We start from the raw sequence: 10,235 nt of genomic DNA, 5'->3' as shown, positions 1-10,235 counted from the left end.
AAATACTAAGGGACATAAAGGATTTTTGTTGGGGTGGATTATGGTACTGAGGTTGAAAAAATTCAAAATTACAAATATCACCATGAGGCCGGGCGATGGTGGCGCACGCCTTTAATCCCAGCACTCGGGAGGCAGAGACAGGCGGATCTCTGTGAGTTCGAGACCAGCCTGGTCTACAGAGCTAGTTCCAGGACAGGCTCCAAAGCCACAGAGAAACCCTGTCTCGAAAAAAACAAAACAAACAAACAAACAAACAAATATCACCATGAATATATTGTCCTATAAAGTGAAACTTCACAGATGAGTAATAATTATGCTATACTAAAATCAATGTAATATTGATAAATCTATTAAAATGAAATACACTGGTCTGGAGAAATGGTACATTGGGTAAAAAGTGCTTGCTGTGCAATCATGAGGACCAAAGATCAGATCTTTAACACCTGTGTAAAAGCTGAGCGCAGAAGTTTGCATCTGTAACCCCACATAGGAGTGAGATGAGGACAGAGACTGGTGGGTTCTGGGAACTCGATGGCCAGCCAGTATAGCCAAAACTAATAGTTCCAGGTTCAGTGAGAGACCTTATCTCATAAAGTAAGATGAAAAGGATGGATGAAGACTTGACATTAATCTCTAGCCCACATACCCATTATGTCATACACCACATACTGAAAAACAAATATGCCATTCAGACTTAAGTCAGAATGAGGTGATTTTTAAGAAAAGTATTGTTTGTAGTAGGAAATAAGCCATAAACAGTATTGGGATGTAGGTACTGAATGGTAGTTAATGACCCATTCTTCTTTTCCAGCCTGATAACATCAGATTAAAATTGTGGCTGGAGAGAGATCCTTTGGCAGTTTAAGAGCTCTTGTTCTTGTAAAGAACCCAGCACCCACCTAGTGGTTCACAACCGTCCATAACTCCATTTGCACAGGAAGCAATGCCTTGTTTTGACCTCCATGGTCAATGACCACACATGGTACATATACATACATGCCGGCAAAAACAATCATGCATAAAATAAAATGAGTAAATCTAAAATATAAGATTAGTGGGTCCTTTTTTTTCAGCATTGAATTACTATTAGTTTTTATGTTATTTCTAAGTTAATAGAATACTGAAGATTAATATATAAGCAAAAAGGGTCTTGGCAGTGACTCCCAAATGTTTAGAGGTCATTGCTAAACTTAAAAAAATATATTCCCTACTGTGTGGTCGTGACATATACCTTTAATGCCAGCACCCAGGAAGGTGAGGCTGGCAGATCTCTGAGTTCATAGCCAGCCCCATCTACAGAGTGAGTTCTAGGTCAGGCTTCAAAGTTACACATGAAACCCTGTCTCTGTAAACCTCTACATATACATATACATACATACATATATATTACCCAGGCGTAGAGCCTCATCTTTATCCCTTGAGGTTGTTATTCTCACTAAGATTGGGTTGGAAAAAAATATGCATTTTTAAGATTTTCTGGATGATTTTTTTTCTGTGATTTTTTTTTTTTTTCTTCCCTCCTTGCACCATGCGGTTTCTGAGGATTGAACTCAGGTTGTCAGGCTTGGTAGCAAGTACCCACTGAGCCATCTCACCAACTTTATGGATTTTAATTTTTTTTAAATCTTGTGTGTGTGTGTGTGTGTGTGTGTGTGTGTGTGTGTGTGTGTGTGTGGTTTCTTTACGAGATAGGATTTCCTCTGTGTAACAGACCTGTCTGTCCTGGGACTTGATTTGTAAACTAGGCTTGGCCTTGAACTCTCTGAGATCCACTGCCTCTGCCTCCTAGTTATGGGATTAAAGATGTGTACCAATATGCCTGGCTTTATTGGTAGTTTTTATATTTGGCCTTGTTTGTTAATATTGTTATTCAACAGGTAATATTTTCATATCTCGAACCTCAATCCCAAATGCTGTCTCTGAAGAAGGAGATGAAGATGACTGGATATCCAACAAAGTTATGTTTAAAATAGGTAAAACTTTTGTTAACTGTTGTGATAACTGTTATGTTAAAGTTAAGAGGGGTTGGTGGGAGGTTGGTTGTGTGTGTAAGTGTAGTATGGACATGGTGGGCATGCATGTGCAACAGAGCACGTATAAATGTTAGAGGACAGGCTTAGGTGTTAGTCCGCATGTTCCATCTTGTTTCATGTTGGGGTCTTTTGTTTGTTGTACCCTGTTTTGGATTCCGAACTAGCTGGCCTGTGAGTTCCTAGGATTTTCTTGTCTCCACTTCCCATCTCAAGGTAGTTTCTGGGTTTGCAGACATGTGCTCCTGTGTTAGCTTTTACATGGGTTCTGAGAATCTGAACTCTGCTCCTTACTCTTGATAAGTACCTCCTCCACTGAGCCATCTCCATAATCCTCTTTTTGAGTGTTTGCCTTAATATAAATGCATCATGTATATGCTTAGTGCCCAAGGAGGCCAGAAGAAGCATTCCCAGAGACTCAAGTAGCAAGTAGTTTTGAGCTACTATGTGCTTGCTGGGAACTGAATGTTGTTGGTTCTTGAAAAGAGCAAGTGCTCTTAGCTGGTGAGCTATCATATCTCCAGTCCATATTTATATACTTTGAAACAGCATTACATGTATCTCAGTATGCTTCCTTGAACTTGCTGTGTAGCCTGGATAGCATCTACCCTGAGTCTTAGGATTACAGGCATGTGTTACCATGCCTGGTTTGTGTGGTTATAGATACCAAGCCAGGGCCTTGTGCATGCTGGGTGAGTGCTCTGCTAACTGAGCTATTGTACTTTTCTAAACCGTCTAGGTGATCTTGGGCATGTGACAAGAATTTCTAGTCCACAAGTTGAAGAAGGTGATAGTCGTTTTCTAGCAAATGAAGTTTTACAAGAGGTAATTATTTTTCCTTGGTTTACAGTACTTGCTTTGTCCCACTTAAGCAGTTGTCAGAAGAATGATTATGTTGTATTTACTGAGGAAATGAAAGGTAGATTATGACATATTGTGCCATATGGCGTCTAATTGTTTAGTCTCCTTGCTCTTCTCTCCATACACATTGTCTGCATATGCATCTCCAGCGGGCAGGATACTTGCTTCAGAGCATGTCATTGGGCACCTGATAAAGCAGCATCTATTTTTAGATATGTACTTAATTATTTGTAATTTAAAAAAAAAGTCAGCATCCTCCTAAATTTAGCAGCTTATTTCCTGAATAGATGCTTAAATGTGGCATTGAAAGGTTTTTTTAATGTGATTTTACCTAGACCATCATTGTGCACAATATTTTATTTTGACCACTAATTTTTTTCTTTTAAATTTTACAGAACTATAGCCATCTACCGAAAGCAGATATTTTTGCTCTTGCTCTCACAGTTGTATGTGCTGCTGGTGCTGAACCCCTACCCCGAAATGGAGACCAGTGGCATGAAATCAGGCAGGGTCGATTACCCAGGATTCCACAAGTGCTTTCCCAGGAGTTGACAGAGTTGCTAAAAGTGAGTGTTGTAGCCAGACGTTTCCTGTCCCTACCACCAGGGACTCAGAGGCTTAATATTTCTCAAATTCTCTATCAGTAGCTCAGGCTTGTTACTAGCTAACTCTTACATTTAAATTAACCCATTTCTATTAATCTGTGTATTGCCACGTGACTCATGACTTTACCTGTCTTCTACATGTGTCTTGCTTCCTGGACTGCCACTAGCATCTTTCGACTCCACCCTCCTTTCCATCATTCTCAGTTTAGCTTTCCCGCCTAACTTCCTGCCCAGCTACCAGCCTGTTAGCTTTTTACTAACCCATGAGAGTAATATATGTTCATAGTATAGAAAAGGATTGTTCTAAGTAGTAGTCTTTCTTGTTTGGTTGGGTTTTCTAGAGACAGGGTAGGGTGTCTGTAGCTCATCCTGGGAACTATATAGACCAGGCTAGCCTCAAACTCAGGTCTGTCTGCCTCTGCTTGCTGAGTACTGGGACCTAAGGGCATGCACCTGGCCATAAGTAGTAGATTTATTTTTTTGTTTTGTTTTCCAAGACAGAGTTTCTCATTTCTCTGTGTTGCCATGGCTGTCCTGCAACTCTGTAGACTAGGCTGGCCTTGAACTCAGAGATATACCTGCCTCTGCCTCCCAGTGCTAGTATTAAAGGCATGTGCCTTCATGCTCAGCTATAAGTAGTAGTTTTTAATCATAATTTTGCTTTTGTTTCTCAGGTTATGATTCATCCTGATCCAGAGAAAAGGCCTTCAGCGATGGTGCTGGTGAAGCATTCAGCGTTGCTATCTGCATCTAGAAAGAGCGCAGAGCAATTACGAATAGAATTGAATGCTGAGAAATTCAAAAATTCTCTTTTGCAGAAGTAAGTAAATTTTTTTTGTTGTTACTGTTTTTTTTTTTTTAATTTTTAAAATTTTTTAAATTTAATTCTCATTGATTCTCAAATTCTGAGAGGTCCTTTAGGGTTTTTGTCAAACTTTGCAATTATGTACTTTAAGTGGGGTTTGGGCATTGTGGCTCAGTTGGTAAGGTGAGAAACATGAGAATCTGAGATTGTAAAAAGTTTGTTACCAACCCATTCGTAAAAAGCTGGGCACAGAGGCTTGTGTCTGTAATCTCAGCACTGAAGAGGCAGAAACAGGTTGGTCCTTACCAGCCCAGCTGAACTATCAAACTCTAGATTCAGTGAAAGAGGGCTGGAGAGATAGACTCAGCAATTAAGAGTACTGACTGTCCTTCCATAGGACTGAGGTTCAATTCCCAGCACCACACTGGAGACTCACAGGTGTTTGTGATTTCAGTCCCAGGAGACCCATTGCTCTCTCCTGGTCTCCTTGGCGCACACATGAGTCATGGACATACATGCATATGAAACAATCACCCATACACATAAATAATTTTAAAAAAGCTTTATGTTGCAAACATTAAAGATTTTGGATATCAATTGAGGAAGACGTCTGATGTTGACCTCTGACCTCTGTATGCACTTGCACAAGTGTGTACCTATACAACTAGACACATGATAAATATTAAGGCTAAGTTGGGTGTGGTGACATAGACATGTGATCCCAGCTGTGTGGAGGCAGAGGCAGCAGGATCTCAAGTTCAAATTTTTCAACAGTGTTGAGCCTCAGCCTGGGCAAGTTGGTGAGAACCTGTCTCAGAAAGTAAAGGATCAGTGAGTGGTGGGGCACACTTTAATCCGAGCACTTGGGAGGCAGGGGCAGAGGCTGGAAGAGCTCTGTGAGTTAGAGACCAGGCTAATCTACAGAGGGAGGTCACAATCAGCAAGGATTGCAAAATGAGACCCTGTCTGAAAAGGTGGGGACTTAGCCAGCCAGTGCATGACTTTAATCCTAGCACTTGGGAGACAGAGACAGGCAAATCTTTGAGTTTGAGGCCAGCCTGATCTACAAAGTGAGTTCCAGAACAGCCAGAGTTATCACATAGAGAGACCCTGTCTCAACCCCCCCCCCCCCAAAAAAAAAAGGTGAACTTAGCCCATTGAGCACAAGGTCCTGGATTCATCCCCAGCACAGAGACCTGGGGAGAATGCTATGGGATGTAAAGAAAGAGTAAAGAGAAGGCTCAGAGCTTTTGTTTCCTAGGTTTTGTGATATTCTATATTTGGTTTTCATGCTTTCGTGTAAGTGGTCGTTTTCTCAAAGCTCTAAATCATGGTAGAAGTTGAATCAACCTGTAAGATATTTCTCCCAGACTCTTACCAACATTAATGTTTTCCTACAGCATTTTCTTCAGCCTGTTGATGAAACTGTGAAATTAATGTCAATTATGTTGCTACATTTTTTTTTTTTTTAATTGAGTTGAGGCCAGCCTGGTCTACATAGGGAGTTCCAGGACAGCCAGGGCTACACAGAAAATTCCTGTCTTGATGAAGAGTAAGGTCTGGCCTCAACTCAGAGATCTACCTCCTTCTGCCTCTCTGCCTCTGCAATTAAATGCATGCATGCATCACTATAAAAGACTTAATTTTTGAAATAGGGTTTCTCATGAACCTGGAGCATGCCAGCTCATATAGACTTCTAGGCTGTCTGGGCAATCAGGATTCTCCTGTTTGCCTCACAGCTCTGAGATTACAGGCATGTGCAATCACACCTATACTGCTTCTCCCCCCCATGGCTGAGGCTCTACCACTGAGCTAAATCTTCAGTCTTACCTTGCTTTCTGTGTGGGTGCTGGGGGTCCTCATGCTTATTTTTTTAAAATTACATTTCATTATTTTGTGTATGCGCCGCATACGCATGACATGTATTGATCTTTCTACCATGTTAATTCTGGTGATCAAAACTGAGGGTGTCAGACCTGGTGGCACTGGTGACCACTGAGCCTTATCACCAGCCCAGATGTGTCATACTATCTAATGACATCTGCACATCAGGGCTAGGGATTGAACACAAGCCTTTGCCTATGTTAGGCAAATTCTGTAGCATTAAGCTATACCCCTTGTCCTCTTTATTTTTTGAGGTAGTAATTCATCATATAGTCCTATAGTCGAGGCTAGTCTCAAACTCAGTATGTAGCCAAGGTTAGCCTTGAACTCCTCATCCTCTTCCCTCTATACCCCCAACCTCACCTCTTAGTGCTGGGATTGTAGGCAAGTTTCTTTTTTGAAATGGAACTCATATGTCCCTAACTTACCTCAAAGTTACTATAGAAGAGGCTGACCTTGAACACCTTCTAATTCAATTTGCTATCATTTTGACTTTTAACTTGAAGAGGTTTTATGTTAAATAAGAATTTTATTCTTAGATTCTAAAATTAAATTTTGTCCTTTGATATAAATTGAAGTGTAATTTGAAATTATTTAAGACCCAAAATTCTTGCTAATGTCTTTATAGTTTAATGCTAAAAGCACAAGTCATAAATTTGAGTATATAAGCTAAAGCTCTGTTATATTTTTGTTTCTCAAGTGCATCTCAGAATAATTGATAGTATATGACAATTGTCCTAGTTAGCATTACTATTACTATGATGAAGCACCATGACCAAAACAACTTGGGAAGGAAAGGGTTTGTTTGACTTACATATCCATTGTTCATTGAGGGAAGCCAAGCAGGAACTCAAAATGGCAGGAATATTGCTTTCTGGTTTGCTTCTCATGGCTTACTAAGTCTGCTTTTTTTGTTTATTTTTTTCAAGTCAGGGTTTCTCTGTCTAACAGTCCTGGCTGTCCTGGAAATTGTTTTGTAGACCAGGCTGGCTTTGAACACACACATAGACACTTGCTTCTGCCTCTGAAGTGCTAGGATTAAGGGTGTGTGCTGCCACCCCACTAGCCCAAGGAAGCATCACTCACAACAGGCTGGGTCCTTCCACACCAATCACTAATTAAAAAACAGGCTTGCCTACAGCCTGATGTTGTAGAAGCATTTTTTCACTTGAGGCTCCCTTCTGTCTGACCCTAGCTTATGTCAGGTTGTCAGAAAACTGGCCAGCACAACAATTCAGTTTGTATTTGGCCTCTAAGACTCTTTGTATAAGATTAATACAGTAGGTAAATAAAATGTATTGCTTCCTTTTTTATTTTTTTAGAGAACTCAAGAAAGCCCAGATGGCAGCCAAAGTTGCAGCTGAGGAACGCGCACTCTTCACGGATCGGATGGCCACTAGGTCCACCACCCAGAGTAATAGAGCTTCTCGACTTATTGGAAAGAAAATGAACCGCTCTGTCAGCCTTACTATATACTGAACTGCTCACACCCCCCACTACCCCCTCCAAAAAAAACTGTGACAAGAGGAAGCTAGGTTAAATCACTGCTAGAATCCGCTTTGCAATTTACTTTGTCCATTGGTATCAGTAATTTTCCTGAAATGCCTTTTAGGACTTATGTGAATTACAGTTGAGAGCTATATTCTGACTTGGCTATGTCAGGCTTTTGTCTCATCTGTTTCATGTAGGATTTCAGTCACTGTTGGATGTTCCACCAGCCTTTGCAGGGTTAACCACTGTGGTGGGTGCTGCGTATCATTCACTATTGCAGTGTGATGGAAGGTATCTTTCCTAGCTGGGACCCTTAGAGAGGACTCAAGGCCCTTACTATGAACATCCTCTCCCTTCAAAAAGAGAATTGCTCAGAGACTCAGTACTACTACTCAGCCTCCGATGTACCTGTGTCAGTCTTACGTTTCTTTTTTCTATTGTGAATTATACTTGTATATCCAACTGGGAGCACTTTAGGCATTGTGTGTACATGGGATAGTCATTCTGTGGAAGCCTTGCCTTGTGAATTTGCTGCTATTTTAGTTTCCTCTTGCTGTAAGACTAGCATTAAACAATCATTGTTGTTAATAGGCTCTCTTTCAAAACAATTATGTGAAATGTGGAGCTGCTCTTCCTGAAGAGCAGCTTGCCTTTTGTTCTTTGGACTTTCAAGCTAGTGCACTGAAAAAGTGCACCTGTCCCTCCATGTTTGAACGCTGTATTAATGTAGTATAATTGTTAACTAGTTTTGTAATTTTTTTCTTATAATGTCCTTCTCTTTAAAACGTGTTTCCTTCTGTCAAGTCTTGTACTTGGTTGTATAGTTAGCCTATTTTTAAATGTTTCGCCCAGCTTCTCTTCAATGTTTGTGTATATAAACTGATCTTGGTAATACTGTACATAGCTGTTTGAAATGCCAGAATGACTTCTGATTATTCCAAGTTTTACACAAAATACATTTTACATGTGGTTAGCCATTTGACTAACAAGGTTTGGCTAATATTAGATGTTGCCCTCCAAAAGGAAAAAAAAATGTCTCATTTGTTTTCCTATTAACTTTGGTCTGAAAAATATTTGCACTTGTCTGTTTGACTTGTGTTTTATTAATATTGACTGGTGTATTAAAAGTCACTCTGTGCTTACCTTACTTGTCTAAATCTTCCTGGTGCCTGTTTTCTATTTTATATACCCTCACTGCTGCATTGCAAAATATAGAATATGATGTATAAAGTGCTAAGAACAGAGTATGCTTTGCTCCTAGTTGCTGACTCTTTGAAATAGGTTCTCACCTTGTAACTCACGGTGGCCTGAAACTTAACGCCCTCTCACCTCCATCCCAGTGCTGAACTTAAAACTCGTAATTCTTAATTTGATAGGATGTGGAGCTTACTTTAATGGTGTGCTTTAGTGCATAGTTATATCTTGAGATTTCATGAAAGTTTTGAGTGTTTATTAGTATAATAATATATTTAAGCATATTGTATATCTTTGCATGTGACACTAGAAATGAGGTATAATTTAGAAAGGTTAAGTAGATAAAATACATATAATTCATAGCTTTTTAACTAGACTGAGGAAAGCTTATAGTTTTATGAGGCTGGCTTGTGTGTGTGTTTGCATGCATGACAACCCAGGGCCACCTTTCCCTTGCTAATCACTCCTAAACACCCAATGCCATTTAAAGATTTTATTTGTATGCATATTTTGTCTGTGTGTATGTATACCAGATCAGAAGAGGGCGTCAGATCCAACAGGTGATTGTAAGCTACCTAATATTGGTGCTGGGAATGGAACATGGTCCTGTGCACGTGCAGCGAATGCTCTTAACTGCTCAGCCATCTCTCCAGCTGTTCTTGATATTTTTACAAATACTTATTGTGGCTGGGCGGTGGTGGCGCACACCTTTAATCCCAGCATTTGGGAGTCAGAGGCAGGTGGATCTCTGAGCTCAAGACTAGTCTGGTCTACAGAGTGAGATCCAGGACAGCCAGGATTGTACAGAGATACCTGGCTGGGGGAAAAAAAAACAAAACCTTATTTTGTGTGAGAGTGTTGAGGTGAATGCATGTAAAGAGTAGATTCTTCCGCTGATTCGCCGAGCCACCTCCCCATCCCTAATGATGTCATTTGTTTGGTTTTGATTCTTTTAGACAGGGCTTTGTTTTGTCATTCAGACTGTCCTTAAACTCAGGACTCTTTTCTTAGCCTCAGTGCTGAGTTAGCAGTATTTGTTACTGTGCCTGGCCTTATGGCATCCTAAACTAAATTCAGAGCTGGATGTGGTAGTTGAGGCGTGAGTTCCTCTCAGGAGGGTAACGGAGGAAGACTGCCTTTAGTTCAAGGCCTGCTTGGGTTCCACAGTGAGCAAGTAAGCAAACAGCTGTGAGAGGTAGACTCCCTGGAAAGACTGAGGAAGCAGAGGAGATGGCTCAGCCTTGAACAGAAGCCCTTGAAGGCCGAAGCAATAGGATTGCTACAAGTTGCGAGGCAATAGAAGAAAGGTATAAAAAATGGATAGGCCAGGCATAGGGTCCCAACTCCTTTAAACCCAACATAGGC

The 10,235-nt window shown here is 40.6% G+C and overlaps 1 protein-coding gene across 1 annotated transcript in view; it reads left to right on the top strand.

Moving 5' to 3' along the window:
- Positions 1–8,823, top strand: part of Wee1 (WEE1 G2 checkpoint kinase) — an 18,534-nt gene extending 9,711 nt beyond the window's left edge. The window contains exons 6-10 of the mRNA XM_050163352.1: positions 1,878–1,973; positions 2,770–2,855; positions 3,287–3,457; positions 4,171–4,316; positions 7,508–8,823. Of these exons, the coding sequence (XP_050019309.1) occupies positions 1,878–1,973; positions 2,770–2,855; positions 3,287–3,457; positions 4,171–4,316; positions 7,508–7,664 (656 nt within the window). The 3' untranslated portion in view covers positions 7,665–8,823. The remainder of the gene's footprint in view (positions 1–1,877; positions 1,974–2,769; positions 2,856–3,286; positions 3,458–4,170; positions 4,317–7,507) is intronic.
- The last annotated feature ends 1,412 nt before the right edge of the window (positions 8,824–10,235 follow it).

This window comes from Alexandromys fortis, unplaced genomic scaffold, assembly GCF_014885135.2.
Source record: "Alexandromys fortis isolate MF-2015 unplaced genomic scaffold, M_Fortis_MF-2015_v1.1 scaffold_129, whole genome shotgun sequence".
Lineage (NCBI taxonomy): Eukaryota > Metazoa > Chordata > Mammalia > Rodentia > Cricetidae > Alexandromys > Alexandromys fortis.
Note: the sequence above shows the minus strand (reverse complement) of the source record. Positions and strands in the feature narration are given on the sequence as shown.